We start from the raw sequence: 26,206 nt of genomic DNA on the forward strand, positions 1-26,206 counted from the left end.
TACATCATCGCATTTAAAAAGACAAACTCAGTAGATTACAATTACTTCAGATTTCAGAGTACAGGTATATCACTTATATGAAACTTTATATCTAGGAAATATAAATATAAAACATAAAAATGTATATAATTACTAATGAATCTATTTATAGTAGTAGGTAAACCTAAGCAAAAGGTCACTAAAAAATCACTAAATTTGCCCATTTTTTTAAAAAAAACTAATTTTCTCTACCTAATTGAAACTGACATTTATAATAGAAAGGAAGAAATTGCTTCAAATATGCTTTGTGGTGCAGGTAAATTTAAATATTGTTTCCTTAATTTTAAAAATATATATTTTTTCCAATAAAATAATACTTGAATGGGTGAACAAATACTGAAATGCTGCATTTTAAAAAACTTTAAAGTAGACGACAAAGACTTAATAGTTTTAAATATGATCCAATTATCGATTCAGCCTCAGATACTAATGTAAAAACTTTATGCATACTGTAACGTAAATGATCCATAATTAAAACATTTAAACATTTTTTTTATTTGGTAACCAAAGGTCAGAGTTGGAGATTGTCCATGTAACATCATCAACAGCACCTCCACTGAGATCAACTGCCAACTCAGTCCTGACAGCGGAGCACCGGTGGGCATCCCCTTACCTGTAACTGTCCAAGTCAACAACTTCGGCAATGCCATCCTGACCATGCCGAAAGAGTACGACCGCAGATTTGTGGTTCTACCGGTGGTCGATTCCATCTTTCCCGTGGTGGGCAGCACTACAGGCCATACGCGTCTCTTCATCTCTGGTTCTGGGTTCTCAGACGGTTTGATTACAGTAGCAGGCGTTCCATGCAACGTGGTATCCATAGATTACTCCCACGTAGTGTGCAATACCTCACCGTCTGAAGCTAACAGGGGAGACGTCTTAATTTACATCAACTCCATCTCTTCCTCATGCAGTTTCGATTGTACATTCCAATATTCAGACTCCATCGCTCCAAACGTCTCCACAGTGCTCCCTAACTCAGTCAGTGGAAACGCCACCACTGTTGTGATCACCGGCAGTGGATTTGGAAACGATTCTGCCGATCTAATGGTATCTGCAGCCAACATCCTTCTGGATGTCATAGAAGTCACCGATAGCAGTATCACCGTTTTAGTTGGCGCCCTTCCAGCTGGTACACATGTCCTGCAGGTGGTAGTGATGAGCAAAGGTCTCGCCACAGGAGTTGCCACCCTGACCAGCATAGCACAAGCCAGCATCAGCCCAACATCAGGCAGTATCGCTGGAGGAACTCCAATCTTGATCACAGGAAATGGCTTTGTGGCGGGAAATACAACTGTGAGGTTTGCTAACTCCCCCTGCAGGATTTTAGACGTCACTCCAGATACGGTGAGGTGCATAACACCTCCTCGCGCAGAGGGACAGGTGCTGGTGAACATTCAGGTGTTTGATGTTGTGTATCCAGCTCAACGTTTCAACTACTCCAGGGGGCAAACTCCAAACATCACCTCCATCAGTCCTAGAAGAGGTATGAACATGCATTTACTATAGAAAGCTGCAGTGATGACTTTGTAGGCCAAACACAGAAGTTAGCATCACCCTGGTTCCCTCGACAAAAACCCAATAGGATTTTTCCATTGGCTTTTGGATTATTGCAGAAAATCAGCTCTGTGACCAACAAAAGTTTATGATTATTATACATTTTGTTCATCATGATGAACTATGAACTTTAAGGACTACCCTGTCGAAAACATATGCTGGTTTGACCTGGTTTAAACTAGTCCTTAGTTGGTATAGAGCTGGTTTAAGATGGTCCTGAGCAGGAACTAGTTGTTTAGGACCATCTTAAACCAGGCCATAAACATTGTATAACCAGCTCATGACCAATTAAAGACCAGCTCAAACCAGCTGCCATGCTTCAGAATATACCTAACCAGCATATAATGTTTTTTTCAACAAGGTAAATACTATTGCCAGAAGTAAACGGCTAAACGTAGGCTATAAACAGACTACACCAGTCGCATGATTTCAGTGTCACCATTGTTAACCTCCAACAACTCTTTATTTTCCAAGTTTGAGTTAGAATAGTTCACAAGAGTGTGAGTACAAATTCAATTAAGCTGTACTTGTAAACAGTTGAGTTTATAGCATTTAATGTTTCTAATAACCTCTGTTGTCCTGTTTAAGTACTTGTGAGTAGTACTTGTTTACATAATAATTATAGTTTACACTATATACATGTACGTGTATTTATATATACATAATATATATATATATACATAGAACACACATATATTATGTAAACACAAACTTTTATTTGGATGCAATTAATTGCGATTAATCATTTGACAGCGCTACTTGTAAGAGGCTATTACTGATGAGTTTACATGTTCGCTGTGATAGCAGTTAATGTCTCTGATAACCTCTGTTGTCCTATTTAGCTACTTGTGAGTAGAGCTGTCAAATGATTTATCACAATTATTCGCACAGTCCTTATTTTTAGCATTCAAATATAAACCCACTGATTTAGGACAAAGAACTGGAAGTGAAAAATGTTAACTAATTTCTGAGTTTTGGGCTACAAATATAAGTCACGCCTGTAGCACACTATTGAACTATTGTATTTCACAACAAATCGTTGTAACACTACAGACATAATCCTTTCCTTGCAGGTGCGGTTGGAACACTGATCACTGTCTCTGGTTTTGGGTTTGGCTCAGATGCAGCGCTTGTCTCCTTAGAGATCGATGGCGTGCCTTGTAGCGTGTCATCTGTCACAGATACACAGCTGTCGTGCAATGTTGGTGAACATGCTGGAGGAACTTTCCCAGTCATGTTTCTTCATAAGGTCAAAGGTTATGCCTTGACCCAGTCTGTCTTCACCTATGAGCTGCTGCTGACAGGAGTCACACCGAATGAGGGTAATCCAAAACACTTCCAAAAAATATTTGTTAATAGTTCCAGTGATTTAAACAACTCAATGTAAACAAATCAAATACTTATTTTAAAACCTTTAATTAAAAACCTTTAGATTACTTTTTTCCACTTTATCTGACCCTTGCAATTAAACATATTTCAAAAATCTTAAAGGTACAGTAGCATACACATGGCCTCAGATTTCTAATTTTGCCGTTTTGAGTTAGGCCACATTTATTTGATAAAAAATCCAGTAAAACAGTAATATTTCAAAATATTATTATAAATTTAAATAAGTGTCTTCTATTTGAATATATTTTAAAATATAATTTATTCTTGCGATGCAAAGTTGAATTTTCAGCATCATTACCATTCTTCAGTGTCACATGATCTTTCAGAAATCATACTAATATGCAGATTTGGTGCTCAAGAAACATTTCTCAACAGCTCTGCTGCTTAATATTTTTGTGGAGACAAATAGAAATATTTTGTGACATTATGAATGCCTTTCGTGTTACTTTTGATCAATTTAATTTTTGAACGGTAGTGTGTAGTGCAACACCAGCTCAAATGAACAATGAGAAACGCATAATATAATTTGTTTTGATGTAAATTAAATTCTACAATAATTGGCCAGAAATGTTTTCCATCACATTTATCTGCAAACATGCACAGGTTGTGTGCATCATCATGAATAAAAAAAACATGAACTTCCAATATGTTGTTTATGCATTTACATGATGAGCAGTCTTCCTGTTCCACTGTCACGAAATAGTGCACATACTATAGGCTACTTGCTATCACATTCAAATAATACTGTTGAGTAAAAATACACTACAAGATATCTTTGCTCTTTTTTGCTGTAGGGAGTTATGCTGGAGGAGCCATTGTTGCCATTCAAGGTTCTGGATTCGACCCAACCAGCACCAAAGTCCTCGTCTGTAACAGACAGTGTAATGTGCTCCTGCTGAACTCCACATCCACCCAGCTCAACTGTGAAGTCCCACCTAACAATGGCATGTGTTAAGTGCTGCATATACGTCTAGAAATGTTATGTTAGCATAACAGCTTAATCTATCAACGTGCTTCTATGTCTGAGCAAAGGTCCCAGAACAGACTTTTTCCTCAAAAGCAAGACGTGCCAAGAATGCTTTAACTGACAGAAGTCAGACACTGAGAAATAATGACAAATGTGACACCGCAGGTCTCCAAGTCATCAGGTCACAGATGAATAGAGCTCAAATGAAGAGTTGTTCTGCCTGCTTGCATCTTAATGAGCGCTTTTGTCTCTTACAGGAACTGAAGCAGAGCGGGCCTGCACAGTCAATGTGATGAATGGAGGCGACGCTGTCAACCTGACCAACAGCTACACTTACAAATCCTCTCTGACCCCGGTTATCACTAATGTGACGCCACGCAGAGGAGGAACTGCTGGAGGCACCAGACTCACGATTACTGGCTCAGGTTTCAGGTGCAGAAAACAAAAGACCAGAATTACATTGTACTGAAACTGATTGTTATTATTACTTAGTAAAACATTTCTATGCATTGCAATACCTGCATTAATTACCGCACATGCCATTATATTACAGCTATATTATAATATATTATATTTTTTAATGTGCTTTTGTCATTTTCATATTTATTTTGTATACTGGTATTTAGGTTTATATTTATTTCATTTTTATTTTAAATATTTTTTAGTAATTTAAGTGTTTCAGCTTAAACTAATGTCATTTTAGCTTCAATTGAATTAACAAAAAAGGTTTTTAACAGTTTTAGTTTTAGTTAACGATAATAACCCTGTTCAATACAATTAAAATGTTTATCTAGATTTTTACAAATTTGTTTGAAGAAATGATAACAGAATTTCTCAGTTTCACCAGCTTTGCTATTCCCTGTCTCACCTGTAGCTCAAATGTCAATGAAGTCTCTGTCACCATTGCTGGGTCTGTCTGCGATGTCCAGTCAACCAGTGAGACTCAAATCATCTGTGTGACCAACGCTCAGCCCAGATCCCAAGAAACTCAAGTTCGCGTCCAGCTGGGGAACAGAGGAATTGCCCGAATGGTAAACATGACATAAACACCAATTTATACCTGGTTCATGTTGCATACGCAGCCATTGAGATTGCTGCTTTATATTAAAATGGCTGGTTAGTATTTACTAGAATATTTCGCAGTGTGCTTTCAGAGTTTCTCTGAAACCCTCCACCTCCCCAGCTCCACCTGTATAGATCTGCTTTGGGTTATTATATATGCAGCGGCAGAACTACTTACATACTCACATTGGCATATGTATTGGCAGTAGCAGGTTCCTGTACTCACTTTGCGGAAGCAGTAGCAATAATCAAGACAACAGCAATAACTAACAGCAGCAGCAATACAGCAGCGTAGCGTATCTATTCCGCTAAGGCCAAATACATGAACATTATCATATTCATTACCATGCTAAAATCTTGTGAGAGCTTTCATGTTAGAAATACAATTATTACAAGAATAGTTATAAATATAGCTGCATGCAGCGATTACCAGGGTTTAAGCGCTTTAAGGCATTTAAGCACATATGAAAAAAGACATTATGTAGCAAGCTTTTTTTTTTTTGCAAATACAGGTAATTTACCATAGAAATATGTTTTGTAACGTTTATGACTGTTATAGTGCCAGCTGTGGTCCGAACTCCTTAAAACTTTCCATGACTGTTTAGAATCACCTGTTGCATGTGCTCACCAGGTTTCGTTAAGTTTTGAGTTTTCCTTTAGGAAAAAGGCCTCTTTTCTAAACGACCCCATTATACCTTCCCAAAGGGTAAATTTAAACATTTTTTGATAATTATTTGCCTAGAGTGTCCAGAGAATTGTACTGCAGTGTTTTTTTTTTTTCTAGATTAAGCAAAAAACCTTCTCAATCTTCTCAATCATTTAACAAACGATTTGACTGACAGCAGTAGTTCTAGAGACAAAGTTGTCCACAATGCACTTTTTTTTTTTTTTTAGATAATTATTGATATTCGATTTTCAGGGAACCTTTCTGCATTGGTTTGGTTTCGATCAGGCAAATAAACTAGTACTAGTTTGCAAAAGTAGGTTTTGCAAAAAAATTCAAAATACCCCAAAATTTTGCAGGTTCACGATCACATTTTGTATTTTGATCGTGATCGTTACAGCCTTAGTAAGGCTTTAAGGTTTAAGTAATACCATCCCTCCAAATTTCAAGTCTCTACGACTTAGTTTGGTCTGTACGATCAGTTTTACATGGAGATCGCTGATCCATGACCATTCTAACAATTACAATAGCGTTTCAGCGCTACGTGCTTGAACTCCTAATAATAATATATAAAATAGATTTATCTGCTTGGAACGTCTCTCCTCTCTCTCAGGATAATGCTTCTTTCTTCTACATTGACGTGTGGTCATCTCCCTATACATGGGGTGGTCTTTCCCCTCCTGAGGAGGGCATGTTTGCTGTAATCACTGCTGGCCAGACCATCCTCCTGGACACCAGCACACCAGTCCTTAAGATGCTCCTTATCCAGGGTATGCTCGTTTATACAAACCTTATAAACAAAGCTTTGACACTCTCACAGTTTTGTGAATGTCTGTTTTGTGTTTAGGCGGGCGACTGATTTTTGACGAGGCAGATATTGAGCTACAGGCGGAGAATATTCTGATCACAGATGGTGGAGCTCTGCAGATCGGAACAGAGCAGGCACCCTTCCAGCACAAGGCCATCATCACACTGCATGGACACCTGCGTTCAACAGAACTTCCCGTCTATGGCACCAAGACTCTGGCTATCAGAGAGGGGGTGTTGGATCTGCATGGTGGGTACTATAAATAAACACTTCAGATTAAATGCATTACCATAAACATTATTATTACTATTTGTTTGTAACTTGACCAAAGCTCCTGGAAAATTTGCATCTAAAAAGTCAATATCAGAAACACAATCTCCTTTAGAAAATGTTGTAATCTTCACAAAAATAGACATGACCTACATATCTCTTCTAGAAGGCTCAGTTAGGTCAGAAAACCCCTTAGGTGGGCTTCACAGAAGTGCTAAATTTCCCTGATACAGACACCATAGTGTGTAATCACTCCCCTGCAGTGAGAGGTTTTGTTCAGGGTTTAACTACAATCCTGCTTCTCCAGGAATCCCTGTCCCTACGACATGGACTCGCCTTTCCCAGACTGCACAAAGCGGCTCCAGCACGCTGACACTGATGAATGCCGTCACCTGGAAGACTGGCGATGAAATTGTCATCGCTTCCACGGGGCACAGGTATGGATGCATCGCCCAAACATACAGCGGGACTCAGGTTTCAGGTTGATTTGACTGCAGCCACTAACTTACTAGAAAAACTGAATTAAATCAGTGTAGGAAATAAAAAGAGTGCAACTGTTTTCCATAAAATAGTACCAAAATAACAAAACTAAGATATAATTTATAAATAATTTATAATTTTTTATGTGATTTATGTTTTGAATTTGCTTTAGGAGGGGAAAAAAAATGACAAACACACTTTTTCAAATGTAGCTCAAAATGCTGTACAAATATACTAACAATGATGCTAAAAAATTGAATATAAGATTTCAATACTATTGCTAATTATCTAAAATATATTGTTTTGATGGAATCCACAGACACAGCCAGACTGAAAATGAGTTGAAGAGAATTGCCTCAGTTTCAGCTGATGGAATGACTCTCACTCTGACCAAACCGCTGAAATACACTCATCTGGGTGTGTCTGTCACGCTGCCTGATGGAACAGTTTTTGAAGGGAGAGCAGAAGTGGGCCTTCTTACCAGAAACATTGTTGTCCGTGGATCCAACAATGTGGAGTGGAATGATCAGATTGAAGCTTGCCCTGACGGATTCAACACAGGTTTGGATGTTGTTTCCTCAGCTGTGGATAGAAGACAGACTGATAACCATGGCGTAATGGGATAATTCACCCAAAAATGAAAATTCTGTTATCAGTTACACACCCTCATGTTGTGCCAAACCCTTAAAACCTTTGTTCTTTGTCCTAACACAAATTAAGATATTTTTGATGAAATACTAGAGCTTTCTGACCCTGCATAGTCAACAATGCAACTGACACATTCAAGGCCCAGAAAGGTAGTAAGGACATTGTTAAAAATAGTTCATGTGACATCAGTGGTTCAACTGTACTGTTATGAAGCTACAAGAAAACTTTGTGCACAAAGAAAACAAAAATAACTTTATTCAACAACGCATGCATGGTACTGTTGTGAACGTGTGGTGGAGACTGATGCGGAACATAAGAAATTGTTGAATAAATTAATTATTTTTGTTTTCTTTGTGTATAAGAAGTATTCGCGTAGCTTCATAATATTACACTGTTTTATTGATGTCCTTACTACCTTTCTGGGCCTTGATCATGGTAGTTTTGTGGCCATCTATGCAGGGTCAGAAAGCTTGATTTGTGTTCTGAAGATGACGAAGGTCTTACAGGTTTGGAACGACATGAGGGTGACAATTAATGACAGAATTATAATTTTTGGTAAAACTAACCCTTTAAAATTAATAAAAGTAATTTGAAAGTCATTGTCACTTTTATTGAACACATGACTCAATATACTTTTTTGCTTACAGGGGAATTTGCTACTCAGACTTGTTTCCAGGGTAGGTTTGGAGAAGAAGTAGGAAGTGACCAGTTTGGTGGTTGCATCATGTTCCACGCACCACAACCAAACCAAAATCTGGCTATTGGCAGAATTGAATATGTTGAGGTAAATGTTTATTTTGTTTCAAAAACATATGGTTTTAAAACCCCTGGAGATGATTAAAGACATAGTCCACCCAAAAATGTAAATTCCGTCATCATTTACTCACCCTCATATCGCTCTAAACCTATATGGATTTCTTTCTTCTGTGGAACGCAAAAGATGATATTTTGAAGAATATTGGTAACTGAACAGTTTCAGATCTGCAAGAGCCTCCAAAGCATAAGGAAGACATGTGAATGGCTTGTGTATTTACAAGTCCTTATTTACAAGTCCTTCTGACTTCCATAGTATTTTTTGTCCATACAGTGGAAGTCAAAGGCACCAAAACCATTTGGTAACCAACATTCTTAAAAATATCTTCTTTTTAAAGATATTTTGAAAGTAACACAGGTTTGTAACAAAACAAGGGAGAATAAATGATGTAAACTATCCATATTAGTCATAAAATACTTACGATAAATGTCAATCATGCCATTATGCCTGTCATTGTCCTCCTTTAGCTCTTCAATGTTGGACAAGCATTCCGTCTGGGACGCTACCCAATCCACTGGCATCTGATGGGTGATGTTAGGTTTAAGTCGTACGTGCGTGGATGTGGCATCCACCAGTCTTACAATCGTGCTGTCACCATCCACAACACCCACAACCTGCTGGTGGAACATAATGTCATCTACAACATCATGGGTGGGGCCTTCTTTATTGAGGACGGCATTGAGACTGGCAACATCCTGCAGTACAACCTTGCGGTATTCGTTAAACAGAGCACCAGTTTACTAAACGACGATGTGACTCCAGCTGCATACTGGGTCACCAACCCTAATAACACCATTAGGCACAATGCCGCAGCTGGTGGAACGCACTTCGGCTTCTGGTATCGCATGCATGATCGTCCCGACGGCCCTTCATATGACCCCAACATCTGTCAGAAGAGAGTACCACTAGGACAGTTCTTCAACAATACGGTGCATTCTCAGGGCTGGTTTGGCTTGTGGATCTTCCAAGAGTATTTCCCCATGCGTACCGGCAGCTGCAGCTCCTCAACACCAGCGCCAGCGGTCTTCCGCCGCTTCACGTCCTGGAACAATGAGAAAGGTGCCGAATGGGTGAATGTAGGAGCGGTTCAGTTTAGTGAGTTCCTGATGGTCAATAATGAGAAGGCAGGAGTGGAGGCCAAGAGGATCATCCAGCAACAAGTCAGCGGATGGGGATTGGATGGAGGTGCAGCTGTGGTCAACAGCACCATGGTGGGTCACGTGGATGAGCTAGGACTAGGCAGCGACTACTGCACCGCTCGTGGTGTTGTCCTGCCCCTGGATGATGGTATGAGTGTCATCAACACCAAGTTTGTGAACTTCGATCGTTCGTCGTGTGCTGCAATTGGGGTGGCTGAAATAGTTGGAACCTGCATGTTCCGCTGTGGAGGCTGGAGCGCGAGATTTAGTGGGATCCAATACTATCAGTCGCCCAACAAGGCCTGGTTCAGATGGGAGCATGAGGTGGCACTGGTAGATACTGATGGGTCACTAACAGGTAGAGAAGCATTATATAATACAAAGTTAGCTCTAATAGCATAGTACAAACAACCATTGGTAACAAAAAAACAAATTATTGAATATAAATATTTTCTGTTTCTGAAAAGGCAATGTTAGCTACAAGGTGGTACCAAGGAGTAACCTGCTCGATCCAAGACGCTGCTTCCCTGGAACAGAGTGGAGCATTGGTGTCCCTGGTGCAGTATGTGACAACACCATTAACTTCCACCGCATGGTCGTCGTCAATCCCGCACCGCCTTCACTTCAGTCTAAAGATGCCATTGTAACCAACTCATATGGTAAGGTGAAATAACTGACTCTGCCCAGTTGAGTTAAGATAAAATGTGCATGCATTTGTTAGACATGTTTCTATACAATTCACTTTTGCATGTACTTTCCTGGCTACATTCTTTGGTTTCCAGAACGTTCTGTGAATGTTAGTTGATGGAAAAAAAAGTTCTTAGGGGCCGTTCATGTAGAATGCGTTTTTACATTTTTAAAAAAGCAAGACACAGGGCAGTTGAATAAAGAAAAAGATATAAAGTATGTTTTTTTAAAAGTTGAGACCAGTTTTTAAAATACTGTAGGTGTGTTTCTATTAATTGATGTTATGCGACAAAAAACATAATTTTTTCCTCTCGCGATAAGTCATGACAACTGATGTTGGTAGGTTTATGTACATCGCAGTCACCGCACAATTGCGAAATTGACGCATATTCATTGGCCATATTTTCGATTCTCAATTTCATATTGCGCAATTTGAAGGGTAATAGAAAGGCAGCTAGTGTCAGGCTGCAGAAGATCCAAGATGCGTACACAATGGTCAAACAATGGTCAAAATCTGTCTAGTGCATGTTTACATAGAAAAACAATAGAAAAGCAGAGCTGTGGAATGCAAAAACACATTCTTGTGAATGGCACCTTAGAACTGGCCTTCTAAAATGATTCTAAACTGAAAATCATCTTGGTTAGCACAGTTAATCTCAATGTCATATCTCTCTTTAGGGACATGTGTGGTTCCTTTCCTTAAAAAACTTGTGACCCACACATTTGGTTGGATGGCAATGGTGCCCACAGGCCAAACATACAACTGGTACTTTGATGGTGCTTCCCAAATCACCAACATCTCATACAATGGAATGGTCTACGGCTTTCGGGTAAAGTGTACACACTTCACATTACGAAATAAATAAAATACAATGTACATTCAAAGGAAATGTTAAACAGTTACATACCATTACAATGTTCCAAACCCATTTGTTGTTCATCTGTGTAACACAAAAAAGACAGCTTTTTAAAGTCTTTACAGCTCTTGTCATGCAACAACAGTCACACTCCAAAAAGAACAAAAAAGTACTCCATACTCCATATTTTCTAACTTTTTAATGCCTGGGATTAAAAAAAGAATATGCTCTACTTTTATGTGAAAAATATGTATTAAAAAATTATCATTTTCTAACATACATTTGATATTTTTATGGATAGCATGTTGTTTGTAACATTAAATAATTAGCTTTTATGTCGTCACTGTAATAAAATCAATGCAAATTATTAAAATATTATCTATAATTTACACCAACTATGCCATGTTAAAGTTATACACCTGAATAGACTATTAATTAACTAATTATTACTTACAATAAATATTGTTCCATTGAAGCAAGTTATTACATTTTATATTTTTTTAATATTATATTATTTTTAACATTTAATTAACATTTATTTTTCCTCAGTTTGCAAACCCCTGATTTAAATTGCATGTTGTAGAGTCCAGATGACTAAATGCTAAATTTACAATTTGTGCAATATATAACATGTACATTTTTTTGTCTCCCTTTCTCCATGACAGCCAGAACAATATATTTTAATCAACCACGACCTGACCCAGACACCTGACCGATTCCGCATTATAGATGACAGAAATGGATCTGCCCAGCCCCTGAACCCCACTGCGAATGTAAATGGAGACTGGTACTTCAACCAAACATCCAAAGACCTCTATTACATGGGTAAAACTTCTCATCTTTTCACCCAAGACATCTATGCTACCTTTGTATTTAAATAGAACACCTAAAATGCTGCTCAGTACTGTGCAAAGACATATTATTGTTTGTCTACAGTGTCTGGAAGAGACCGTGTGAATAGCCGGAGAAAGAGAAACAGTGTGGACCGCTCAGTTGTAGACAGATCACTGGACTTCAGAGTGTATCAGTGCTACTATCCCAACTGTATCCAACCTGCACCTGCTCCTGTAGTCACTCCATCCAACACATCTAACACATCCAACACATCCAACACATCCAACACATCAAATTCAACCACCAGACCTGGAAACTTCATCTATGTGTATGTTACCACCCACGCTTAGCAATTTTGTTTTTATTTTATAATCACATGATTTATTGCTAATAAAACGTATCGTATTGTGTTTAGTCTCTGGTCAAATGAATCATTTTGGAGGTCAAGCTCAGTGAACAACTTCAATGTGCCACAAGAAGGCTCTGATGTGATTATCCCAGCTGGTAAGCATCTCTAATATCAAAAATCCCAAGCAAAGTTTTGGTATGCTATTTTTATTAAACTCTATAGTGGCTAAAATATTTAAAATGTCCCATTCTGTCCCAAAGGCATTTGGATGTTTGTGGACATTGTAGTTCCCTCTTTGAACAAGCTGAAAATAGTTGGAGTTCTGGAGATTCCAGACACAAACAATGGCACTTTCACCAGAAGTGCTTCTCAATATAATAACGTTGTTCTGAATGCCACATACATATCCATTCAAGTAAGTACATCACTACATTCAAATTGCCGTAGACATCATATTAAATACACTAACCCTCTCTGTACATGTCACTCAATCAGGGTGGACGTCTGATTGCTGGCTGGCCTGATGAACCCTTCAGAGGTCAACTACAAATCATACTGAGAGGAAGCCATACCACACCAGACTGGCTGTTACCATCTGGACCAAACCAAGGGTCCAAAGTGCTGGGTAAATTAACATAAAAAAAAAAATCTTATTATTGGATGTATCTGCATCAGAGGTAGGCAATTGTTTACCAGCTTAAAAGTGTGGATTTCAATGGTAACATTGTCTTTTAGGTGTGTTTGGATCTCTTGACCTGTATGGCTTGCCACACAATGTCTACCACACTAAGCTTGCTAGCACATCTCAAGCAGGAAACAGCACCATCTCACTACAGGAATCTGTGGACTGGAAGGTCAGAAGCTTTCTGAAAAATGATATAAAAAGTTTTAGGAAACTATAACCTGCTTGTGTGATATGCCAATGCCATTTGGATTCCAAACTCAATTTGTGCTTTGAACGGTTATTCACTTTATTGAATAAAAAACAAAGTTATTTTAATGACCTCCAGGTTGGGGATCAGATCCTGCTGTCCACCACCAGCTATGACCCTTGGCAGACAGAAATCCGCACCATCACTGCAATCTCTGATTATGGCCGCACGCTGACTTTAGACCAGCCTTTATCATACACACACATTGGTTAGTCCCCCTAGATACATTATAGCAATAATAAGCATTGTGCTGTATTAATAAGCTGTTAATAACTGTTCAAGACTGCATTTATTTAATTTAGAAATGCAGTTATATTGTGAAATATTATTACAATTTAAAATACCGCTTTTATATTTTAATATACACATCTAGTCAAAAGTTTTTGGACAGTAAAATTGTTAATTGTTTTTTAAGTGTCACATGATTCTTCAGAAATCATTCTAATATGATGATTTGCTGTTCAAGAAATATTTTGTATTATCATTATCAATATTTAAAACAGGATTCCTTGATGAATAGAAAGATCCAAAGATCAGCATTTGTCTGAAATAAACAGCTTTTGTAACATTTTTTGTCATTCTAAAGCTTGGAGTCAGTATAATGTTTTGGGGAAAGAAATGATAGAAATAATACTTTTATTTAGCAAGGATGCTTTGGACAGACCAAAAGTGATGATTAAGACATGTATAATGTTACAAAAGATATTAGAAAGGAAAGGAGGTGAAGTGAGGCCAAGTATGGTGACCCATACTAGGAATCTGTGCTCTGCATTTAACCCATCCAAGTGCACACACACAGTAGTGAACACACACACACCGTGAACACACACCCGGAGCCATTGCTGTGGCACCCGGGGAACAATTGGGGGTTCGGTGCCTTGCTCAAGGGACTCACCTCAGTCGTGGTATTGAGGAGAGAGTGCTGGTTATTCACCTTCCCCACCGACAATCCCTGCCGCACCTGAGACTCGAACCCGCAACCTTTGGGTTACAAGTCCGACTCTCTAACCATTAGGCCACGGCTGCCCCAAATAGAATATAATAGAATAAATTAGAATATTACAATAATAATATAGAATATTTCTGAAGGATCAAGTGACTGGAGTAATGATGCTAAAAATTCAGCTTTGAAATCACAGGAATAAATTATACCTTAAAATATATTCAAATAGAAAGCAGTTATTTTAAATGCTAAAATTTTTTACTAGTTTTGCTGTACTTTGGATCAAATAAATGCATGCTTGGGCAGAATAGACTTCTTTAACAACACTAAAAATCTTACTGTGCAAAAACTTTTGACTGGTAGTGTATTTTTAAATGTAATGACAAAGATTTCCTTCAAAGATTTTTCTTCATTATGATATGCTGAACTGATGCTCACGAAGCATTTCTTCTTATCAGTGTTGAAAATAGCTGTGTTGCTTAATTATTTATTTTTGTGCACATCATACAATTTCTCAAGATTCTTAGATCAACCAAGTTTAAAGGAACAGCATTTAATTAAAATACAAATCTTTTGTAAAAATTCTAAATGTTTTTACTGTCACTTCTTATGAATTTAGTGCATCCTTGCTGAGTATTAGTATTAAGTTTAGAAGCATTAATTTCTTTAAAAAATATATTACTGACCCCAGACTTTTGAATGGTAGTATATCATTAAATAATTGTATTAAACAAATGCATTATATTTAATATTAAATATATCTGGTCATATAGGAGAGAGCTACAGTGTGCCAGGCACTTCAAGAAGTTATCAGCTTGCAGGCAATGTGGCTTTACTGACCAGGAACATCAAGATCATTGGTCAGGAGTATCCAGACATGAACACACAGTCTTATGGGGCCAGAGTGCTGGTGGGAACCTTCTTCAGCGGAGGAGTCACTTTCAGAGGTATAAACCTTATAAAATTCTCATGTTGGGCCTCATTCTTGAAATAAAAGCAGGATAAATTATACACAAAACCATTTAACCATAAGAAAATGATAGAAAACAAACAAAAAAAATTAAGTATTATTTTATATATTTGCACATAGCATCATTTGCTAAACAGCCTTTCCAGCACAATATAAGTAACAAAAACTCATTAATGCTGGTGATACGTACATTACAGGAAAAGCCCAGATCAGAAATGTGGAGTTTTACCGCACCGGGCAGGAGGGATGGAACGACGTGTCAGACCCACGATATTCTCTGGTGTTTTTGGACTTAGGAGAGGTAAGAGAAAGTCATGATTCAGTACATGTCCATTTCTGATCATCACATTCACACATGTTCCTGTCATCAACTTATTGTCACAATATTTTTAGGTGGCTGGTGAATCTTACATCAAAGGATGTGCTTTCCACAATGGTTTTGCTCCTGGTATCGGTGTTTTCGGAACAAATGGACTAAGTATCGAAGACAATGTGATCCATCACACAGTTGGAGAAGGTACAGAAGCATCCTCGCTGTTCAATGTTAAAGAATTAGTTCACTTCCAGAATGAAAATTTTCTTAAAAATATACTCACCCCTATGTACCCAAGATGTTCATGTCATTCTTTCTTCAATTGAAAAAAAAAAAATAAATAAGGTTTTTGAGGAGAAGATTCAAGAATTTTTCTCTTTATAGTTAATTTCCATGCCAACAGGTTGAAGGACCAAATTGCAGTTTCAATGCTGCTTCAAAGGGCTCTACACAATCCCAGCCGAGGTACAAGGGTCTTACCTAGTGAAACTATCTGTCATTTTCTAAGAAAAATACAAATTTATATACTTTTTAACCACAAATGTGAATCACAGAGTTTGTGCAAAATGAGCATTTGTGGTTAAAGAGTGTATATACATTTTTATTTTATTAAGAAAACGACCAATCGTTTTGCTAGATAAGACTCCTATTTCTTGGCTGGGCTCAAGTTAAGCCCTTTGAAGCTGCACTGCAATTTTGACTTTTAACCTGTTGACCATCAGTAAAAAGTCGACTATATTGAGAAAAATCTTTTGATGTTTCTTCTTAAAAAACTTAATTTATTTTTAGCTGAAAAAAGACAAACATCTTGGATGACATTAGGGTGAGTAAATAAAAAGGAATTTTTTATTTTGGAAGTGAACTATTTTTTTAACACGGGGCAATACTATCAAGCAAAATGTAATCACTATGCCACAGGAGGATTTAATTTAACACTATTCTGTTCTAATTTCCCAGGAATCAAAGTCTTTGGTGACAGAAATGTGATCCGGAGAAACTTGGTTACAATGACACTGTGGTCTGGATCGTACAATGGCAGAGCGGAGGAATTCAACTTTGAATGGAATGCAGCCATTGAGGTACACTTTTGACAGAAAAGTACTGTGATCAGATGGTAATTCCATGGTATCTTATCTAACACAATACAGGATGATTGCTACATTTACCATGTTATTTAAAAGGTAATTCAAAAATTATCATGGTAAATGTCTAAAAAAAAAAACTCTAGGGTACTTTTTGTTAGTAACAGTAGAGAAACATATTTGCCAAATAATCATCAATAAATACCAGATAAAGAATTTATGTATTATAAAAAATGTATGTATTCTTGTTTATTTCCTAGGTGAGTGAAGCAACCAATGTGATTCTTCAAGGGAATATCGTTGCTGGCTATGAACGAGTGGGATACCGAATTGATGGAGAACCATGTCCAGGTACCAACAAAATGTTAAGCATTATCAATATTTTCAACATGGATAATAAATCAGCATATTAGAATGATTTCTGAAGGATTATATGACACTGAAGACTGGTGTAATGATGCTGAAAATTCAGCTTTGAGTTACAGGAATAACAGTTTTTTTTTATATATTCACATAGAAAACATTTATTTTAAATTGGAATAATATTTTACAATTTACATTTTTTTCTGTATTTTTGATCAAATAAATGCAGCCTTGATTAAAAAAAAAAACATCTTTAAAAACCATTATCTTACTGATCCCAAACTTTTGAGTGGCAGTGTATATAGACAGGTTAACACATGTTTCCAATATCTTGTGCACCCATAATTTGGACCTTTCATGTTCAGTGTTTACTGATTCAATTATTTCAACAATGTCAAAAGGATATCCAAATTTAGTGGCACAATGGAGTGAGAATGAGGCACACGGCGGTCTGTTCGGACTCTACATGAACAAAGACGGGCTTCCTGGTTGCTCTCAAATCCAGGGATTCACCATCTGGAGGAGCTTTGATTTTGGCATTTATGTTCAAGTATGATAATTGATCCAAAAACCTTCTACTATTATTTCTAGTTATACAAATGCATTATACTAGTCAGGTGATTATTATTGTTTTCAATGAATGTTCTCTCCTCACTTCCAGGTATCCATGAATGTGGTCATTTCCAACGTGAGCCTAATTGATAATGGAATGGGAATCATGTCTCTAATCTACAGTCCTTCCTCGCTCAGCCACGCATACTCCGACAAAATCGTCCGTGTACAGGTGAGGAAGCACTATATGTTTCTTTGGTCAGAACTAAGCAAGCATTCTTATTCTGGTCCATTTTTTAGTAACATTTTAACATCTGTAACTTCTGTCCAGGGTGCCCTGATTGTGGGCAGCAGCCCCAACTTCAACTGTTTGGACAGTCTGTCCACAACTATGACCTACGTTAGACTCAGCAGAATTCACAAGGCCCCACGTCCTTCTGATGGTACATAAAGAAACATTCACTTCTGAATAAATTTCATATAGCTGATCTATTTGTATATATAGCTGAACACAAAAACACAAAAAACCAAATTTTTTGTGTTTAACAGGTGGCAGGTCTGGAATTTGTTGGCCAACGTTTGAATCAAGCCATAACAACGGACCACAAAAACCTCTCACTGGACTGATGAGCTACAACGCCATAGCTGGTCTAATGACTGTCTCTGGTGAGTCAGATTCCCTCAAAATGTGTATGAATCTCCAGTTTAAAACTTCTACAGTTGATGAAGATGTCATATAAGAAATAATGACTAATTATCCATTTTCTCTTTCTGATACCAGACACAACTTTTGTTAGGTTCAAGAATGTATGCTCAACAGAGAGAAATTACATGTTCATGACCAACCCAGGAAATGAGGATCTACAACATCCAATCAATGTTCAGAGGATTTCCAAGATAGACAGCATAGAGGAGTCTCTAGCGTTCATTCATCGGCCTGATCTGGGGTAAACTGATCAAAATCTGACGATATGATAATATTGCGAAATATCCACAATACTTTTGACAGTAGCTGTCAGCAAATCATACTGCACTTTTAAGCTTTTGTTTTGACGGAAACGGCAGTAGAGCTTTTATTTTGATGGAAAACAGACTTGATAAAGGAATTAAGCCTTGTCTGTTTTAGTTTGTTCGGCACAGATACTGTGCCAAATCATAATGGCCCAAAACACAACTTTAAAGACCTTTTATGTTCCAATGTTTTACAAATCACTTTTTTGCCCGGAAGACCTATATCGTTTTATATTGTCATGTGACCACAATAATATTGAGACAGATTTGCTGTCATGATACCACTATATTAATATCATTACATCCGTAACAATTTGTGATCATTAGTCTATATATTATGTATTAGAATACATTATAATATTCTAATATAATATACTCTATACGCTGGTGGTTAAAATATTGAAATAAACTTTTTTTTTTTAATTAAATATTTTTGAAAGAAGTCTCAAGGCTGCTTTTATTTGATCATAGTAAAACAGTTATGAAATATTACAATAAAAACATTCTCCTATATTAATATATTTTAAGGTGTAATTTATTCCTGTGATTGCAAAGCTGAATTTTCAGCAGCCATCACTTCAGGCTTAAAGGCATAGTTCACCCAAAAAGAAAATTACCCCATGATTTACTCACGCTCAAGCCATTTTGGGTGTATATGATTTTCTTCTTTTAGATGGATACAATCAGAGTTATATTAAAAAATGTCCTGGCTTTTCCAAGCTTTTTAGTGACAGGGAATGGCTGTTGAGATTTTAAAGTCCAATAAAGTGCATCCATCCATCATAAAAAATACTCTACACGGCCCTAGGGGGTTAATAATACATTCTGAAGTGATTCGATGTGTTAGTGTAAAAAAACTTTATAAACCACAATCTCTAGCTTCCGTTAACTGTCGTGCACGCATTCACAAGAGAGTGGTATTCCAGTAGGACGTAGGCAAATGCAGTGACGAACGTGGACGCACAGAGAAAAGAGCAAAACAAAACACCACGAAATAGAAGTATAAAATAAGGATTTATAAAGAAAAATGGTTTGCATTTTTCTGTAAACAAAACTTGGTTCATTGCGAGGCCAGCATATTCTCACCGGCGATTATGCTACGCTTACGTCCTACGTCATCCACTGCAAGTTTTAAATATGGATATTTTTCTTACACAAATGGATCGCTTCGCATCAGAAAGCCTTCTTTAAGCTCCTGGAGCCATGTGGAGTACTTTTTATGATGGATGGATGCACTTTATCTTGCTTCAAAATCTCAACAGCCATTCACTGCTATTATAAAGCTTGGAAGAGCCAGGATATTTTTTTTTTATATAACTCTGAATGTATTCTTCTGAAAGAAGAAAGTCATATACAGCTAGGATAGCTTGAGGGTGAGCAAAATCTTGGGGTAATTTTCATTTTTGGGTGAACTATTCCTTTAAGTGTCACATGATCCTTCAGAAATCATTCTAATATGCTGATTTATATTATATGATATAAGGGATGACATTTTACTAAAAAGATAAAAGATGTACTCAAAGTATCAATTAAAATGTGTACATTTAAGTGTATGATTTCTTTCTTTCTCTTTTATATCAGTAAGGTGAACCCTTCAGACTGTGTGGACATGGACTGTGACGCTAAGAAGAAGACTATGCTGAATGATCTGGATGGCAGTTTCTTGGGTCCCTTGGGAGCAGTGGTCCCCCAGTCCGAATACGAGTGGAACGGGGATCCCCGGCACGGACTGGGCGATTACCGCATCCCTAAAATCATGCTCACTGCTCTCAATGGCAGCCGGATACCTGTGAATCAAATCGCTCCTTACAAAGGTACTGTACATCTGAGGACAATTTATTATTTACACTGATCTAAGAGAATGATGGAGTTGCTTTTAGCATTGACATTGCTGGTTTCCCTGTGCAGGTGTGATCAGAGACACTTGTACATACATGAGCACATGGCAGAGCTACAAGTGCTTTGGCCTCAACTACAGGATGCTGGTCATCGAGAGTCTAGACGCAGACACAGAAACCAGGCGTCTTTCACCTGTAGCCATCCTAGGGGATAAATATGTGGATTTGATAAATGGTATGATTCGAAACTCACCTCTTACTGGTAATTTAACATCTACCGTAAACAGAAAAAAAAAAAAAACTTACTGTGAATATCTTGTCACAGGCCCACAAGACCACGGCTGGTGTGCCGGCTACACGTGTCAGAAGCGGGTATCTCTGTTCCATGCCATTGTTGCAACGAATAAGTCCTTTGACATCTTCTTCACCAGCACAACACCACAGAAGCTGAGACTTATGTTGCTAAATGCTGGACCTACAGAGGTTAGTTAGTAAGATGGATTATTCAGTACTGACAGCTGACACAGCATTTATTGGAATCTGAGGGTGCAAAAAAAAAAAAAAAAAAAAATCTAAATACTGAGAATATTGCCTTTAAAGTTGGCCAATGCATATTACTAATAAAAATTAAGTTTTGATATATTTATGGTAGAAAATTTACAAAATATCTTCATGGAACATGATACTTAATATCCTAATGATTTTTGGCATAAAAGAAAAATCTATAATTTTGACCCATACAGTATTATTGGCTATTGCTACAAATATACCAATGCTACTTATGACTGTTTTTGTGTTCCAGGGTCACATATATTAATTGATTATCTAAAAATATCTATTATATGTTGCTTATTTTTTGTCTTAGCTTAGCTAACATTACAATAGACACTACAGACAACAATGGATGTATTCAGTATACTAAAGCACTGTACTCTACACTAATTTTTTGTTGTCTTCAGACTGTCAGGGTGGCTATATTTTATTCAAACCCTCAGCGGCTGGATGTGTATGTGAACAATAATTTGGTTGGTCCAACAAATGCTCAGTGGAATGCAGACAAAAGCGACTACACACTACGTGGTCCAACTTACACAGGTAAAGTACAGCACCATAATGCATGTTAATACAGCTCCCTCTGCAGGCTAGAAGACCAAAATCATTTTCAAACAGATCATAATTCCTGTTTTATATCCTCTCTGTGCTCCTCAGGACAATATGTTCCCAGTTTGAACTCCAGTCATGGCTCTAACTTTTTTGATCAAGACTACAAAATGTTGAACATACTTCTTCGTGGCTCGGAGCCGGTCCAAATCCGCACCTCCCCGGTTCTGTTCCTGGCCTTCAACCTCCCGGCCATGACTGAAGCAGAGTTCTTCGGGCCAAATCTGGTGAACAATCTGGCTGCATTCTTGAAAATACCCCCAGGCAAGATTCGAATCACCAAAATCGTCCGTGAGGGAACTAACTCAAGAAGGCGGCGCTCGACAGGACTGACAGTGGAGGTGGAGATCAGAGAGCCTCCCATCCAGACGTCCACCAACAACGGCACTGGTTAGAGCAGGCATCTATAGTGTATTCAAAATAAATGATAAATAAATTGTATATTTACAAACTGGATATTTATATACTGTCTGCAGAAGAAAACCAACAGTTTGAGGTCCTGAAGAACATTGCTGATGATCTGGGTCGTGCTGCCATCTCAGGCAATTTGAGTCAGTCCATCGGCTTCAATGTGTCATCCCTGGGCATCATCCCTCCTCCTCCTTCTTCCAGTGATCCATCCTGGAACAATGTAAGATGTTAAACTCACGTGACCAATCTCACTAAAATTATATGTTGTTATTATGATATCAGAATATAGAAATGATGTTTAAATGGAAGCACTGGTATTAAGGCTTAATATAACATAAATTATGTCTAATAATAAAACCTAAAACCTTAAAAATGAATCAAAACATAGACTGAAATATGTAGTAGAAAACCCATGAAAGATTTATGTCATTTAAAAAAAATCCACATAAAATCCATTTATTATATATCTTGGACTATGGGGACGCTAGGTGATCTACCGGCGCTACCTGTTGCTATTTTTACCACAGCGCAACTCTGATTTATTATCAATGTTGGAAACAGTTGTGATGCTTCATCTTTTTTTAGAAGCTGTAATACTTTTTTTTTTTTTTTTTTTAGGATTTTTTAGATGTATTAAAAGATAAAAAGAACAACATTTATTTAAAATAGAAATCTTTTTTAACAATCAGTCTTTACTTTGTAATTAACGCACTTTGTATCAATTTAGCACATACTTGCCGAATAAAAAGTATTAATTTCTTTTAAAAAAGAAAGAAAGAAAGAAAGAAAAAAAGACTGACCCCAAAGTTTTGAACAGTAGTGTATACTGTTACAAAAGATTTCTATTTTAAATAAATGCTGTTCTTATAAACTTTTTATTCATCAAAGAATCCTGAATAAAAAAGTTTAATAGGTTTCAAAAATCACAACTGTTTACATTATTGATAATAAATCAGCATATTAGAATGATTTCTAAAGGATCATGTAACAAGGAAGACTGGAGTAACGATGCTGAAAATTCAGCTTTGCTTCACAGAAATAAATGACATGAAAACCATTATTTTATTATTCCAATAATATTTCACAATATTACATTTGTTTCTGTATTTTTGATAACATAAATGCAGCCTTGATGTGCAGAAGAGACTTCTTCAAAAATAATTATAAAATGTTATTAATACCAAACTTTTAAATATATATGAATATATATATATATAATAAGTAATAAATTAAATTAATCATATTTGCTTTTTTTTTTAATAAAAATGAGGGATGAAATTAATTTAAGTAATGTGACAGAACACACCTTATTTTAACTGTACCTGTCTGTCTTTCAGGTGGCCACTCAGGAAGTGACACGTGAAGACCAGCAAGTGGAAACAGTCAAGACGGTATCGTCCCTGGTGGTGGTGGTCCAGCCCGTAGCGGGAACATCCCCTGGACCCCTCAGTGTTCAACCCAGCATCATGGCTGTGGACACAGCGGTGAGACAGATGCTTCCTGATTTTATTAAGAATACCTGAAACTGTAGTTTTCAGGTGATTATTAGGAAACTGCACCTGGAAGTGAGTAGGAACAGCATCTTTCATCTTTGTGTGTCTGTTTTCAGGGTGAATGTGTGTCTGTGGGTGTGACGAGTCTGACCATGTCGGCTGTGCTCAAAGATGCTAATGGCAATCCAGCACAGGGACTTCATGGAAACACCACCATCCCGTTCAGTGGCTGCTGGGCCAATTACACTGATTTAGCCATCCTTACAAGTGGTGGGTTGCCTTTGTTAGACAAATTCAATTTTTTGGGTTGCTGTCAGTTGTTATTTCAAATATTTACAATCATTTCTCTCCTTGTACCCGTTTCACAGGTGAGAACTTGAAGTTGGCCTTTACTCTGAATGAATGGAAGGCAGAGTCCAGAGCTTTCACACTCAAAACAGCTACAACTCCATCTCCTGTAGTTGTCACCACAGAGGATGATTTCCCCAGCATCTTTGACTCCAGTCCAGCAGTCTTGTCACAGTCTGTGTATCTGCTCATGCTGTTGAGTGGTCTACTCCTTCTGCTTATGAGACCCTAAACAATCACAACACACAGTGTTATATTACATTGTATTTTAATCATTTAACTTTGACTATAATCTACTATTGTTTTCCCATATGATCATTTTCAGTAAGCAACAACTATAAAGTCTGAGCACATACACTCATAATCACTGTAGAACAAAAACAACTGTTACTTTGAACAAAATCTAATATTTAAATTAATTACATTAAAATATTATATATTTATATGCTTAATAAAATTTCCAGTTCTTGCACAGTTTGTTGTTTTTCTGTGTAGAGGTCAAAAATTTCCATGAAAGTCAGCCAGAAAGAAATGAAATTGTCGATCGTCTTTTATTCTCTACTATGAAGTACTGCATATCCGAGTAAAATTGCACCTTGAATGAGAAACGACTTGATTGGGTTAGATTATGAGGTCATCTGAATTAAAAAAAAAAAAAAAAAAAAGCACAGATTATATGAGGTATAATATTTCATAAAAATGACAAATGGACAGTTTTGCTCTCATGGTAATTCTACAGAATTGGTTCAAAGTCGAAAAAGTCTTTAAAAAAAAAAAAAAGTATTTTTCCACTAATCCTGTGTGCATTGTACAAATTTTAATGAATTGTGCAGTTAATTCTCATAATGTTTTGGAATATTTGTCCTCTCTCCAAATTTTTCACTACCAAAACACACTAATATATAATTTAATAAGAAGGCTTATATTGACCTATTAAGATTTTGTTTACATCTTCCTTGTAAATATATATTTTCTATTTTATTGACAAGTTTTCAGAGGTAAATCAATAACAATCACAATTTTAACAATATTTAAAGTGGGATTTAAGAAATTTGTTGCATTTTTAATTCAATTTTTCTTTGTAAAAAGGCAAAAAGTTGATCACACTATTTTCAAATTTAAGGATTAATTAGTTTGAATATATATTGAACCAAACACTATCACAACATCTTAGTTGATAATTCAATATAGTTTATTTTTTGACAAAAAAATCCTATGTTTTTGTTGTGACAGCACATTTTCGGTAGTGACATTAATGTTTTGGTAGCAACCACATCACTACAGAATTTTAACCCACATACTAAAACACTACTAAACATAACATAATTTAAAAAAAATTAGTAACTGTTTTAAACGTTTATTTCCCCCAAATAAAGGATTATGTGTTGCCTTTTGTGACAGTAGTATCAATTTTATGGGACAACACCCAAAAAAACAAAGATGTCTGTCACCACCGAAACTTTACCAAATGTTTCAGTCGTGACTCTTTTGATACTGTCAATTTTAGATACTTTTGAACCTAGCTCATGATAATGCTAATCAGCACATGGTTAGCTAGCACAGTTCGGAATAGTTGTACACATTTAAAAACTAAATATGTTACGGAATTACTCCCAAAAAGTGTTTAATTATAAAAAATGGTGTTTGGTACTAGTGACATTCTTTAAAGTTACACAGAATTTTCAGAATTTTGAACACATTTACCTCAAAATGATAGGGCCCATCTACTCACCATGCAGCTAAAAGAGTGACAAATATATTTTCTGATAAAAAAATGTAGGGGTGTAGTTAAAATTAGTCTCAGCCAATCGACTAAAAGACTAAAACATTCTGTTTCGGTTAATTTTTGTTTTAAAAAGTTTTTAAATTAAAATTTAAATTGTACATTTTTTAACTTAACTTTTTTTAAAACGTATCAAAAAGATACTTTTATAAACAAAAATGGAAAAAAATTAAATGATGATTTTATTAAGCTTACTGTTATTTTAAATATTATTGTAAGTTAGTAAACATTTTTTTTATTTTAGTAAACATCTAAGATTTGAATACTAATATGAATACTACCATAAGAAAATGCTTGATTCACAAGTGAAACTCAATCGGGAAGAAAGAAAAACAGGTTGCACATAAAGACCACTAGAGGGAGATAATGTCCACAGCCCTCAATCCTCACACTTCCACCTGCCGAACTTTTTTTTCTTTCTTTTTTCACATTCACGATGAGC

General features: G+C 36.7%; 1 protein-coding gene across 1 annotated transcript in view; it reads left to right on the forward strand.

The window, feature by feature from the left end:
* The window catches only part of pkhd1l1.1 (PKHD1 like 1, tandem duplicate 1), a 42,279-nt gene extending 17,926 nt beyond the window's left edge, over positions 1-24,353 (forward strand). Inside the window, 39 exon segments of the mRNA XM_073821470.1 lie at positions 550-1,525; positions 2,670-2,918; positions 3,780-3,929; positions 4,210-4,384; positions 4,827-4,983; positions 6,292-6,448; positions 6,526-6,735; positions 7,064-7,193; positions 7,556-7,797; positions 8,532-8,668; positions 9,166-10,195; positions 10,305-10,496; positions 11,203-11,354; positions 12,047-12,206; positions 12,318-12,543; positions 12,631-12,719; positions 12,825-12,979; positions 13,060-13,189; positions 13,300-13,418; positions 13,575-13,704; positions 15,213-15,386; positions 15,607-15,710; positions 15,803-15,926; positions 16,680-16,801; positions 17,065-17,155; positions 17,569-17,717; positions 17,829-17,951; positions 18,051-18,162; positions 18,269-18,385; positions 18,501-18,666; positions 20,312-20,544; positions 20,639-20,803; positions 20,894-21,051; positions 21,528-21,663; positions 21,778-22,119; positions 22,206-22,360; positions 23,478-23,624; positions 23,750-23,903; positions 24,002-24,353. Of these exon segments, the coding sequence (XP_073677571.1) occupies positions 550-1,525; positions 2,670-2,918; positions 3,780-3,929; positions 4,210-4,384; positions 4,827-4,983; positions 6,292-6,448; positions 6,526-6,735; positions 7,064-7,193; positions 7,556-7,797; positions 8,532-8,668; positions 9,166-10,195; positions 10,305-10,496; positions 11,203-11,354; positions 12,047-12,206; positions 12,318-12,543; positions 12,631-12,719; positions 12,825-12,979; positions 13,060-13,189; positions 13,300-13,418; positions 13,575-13,704; positions 15,213-15,386; positions 15,607-15,710; positions 15,803-15,926; positions 16,680-16,801; positions 17,065-17,155; positions 17,569-17,717; positions 17,829-17,951; positions 18,051-18,162; positions 18,269-18,385; positions 18,501-18,666; positions 20,312-20,544; positions 20,639-20,803; positions 20,894-21,051; positions 21,528-21,663; positions 21,778-22,119; positions 22,206-22,360; positions 23,478-23,624; positions 23,750-23,903; positions 24,002-24,213 (7,950 nt within the window). The 3' untranslated portion in view covers positions 24,214-24,353.
* The last annotated feature ends 1,853 nt before the right edge of the window (positions 24,354-26,206 follow it).

This window comes from Garra rufa, chromosome 17, assembly GCF_049309525.1.
Source record: "Garra rufa chromosome 17, GarRuf1.0, whole genome shotgun sequence".
Taxonomy (NCBI): domain Eukaryota; kingdom Metazoa; phylum Chordata; class Actinopteri; order Cypriniformes; family Cyprinidae; genus Garra; species Garra rufa.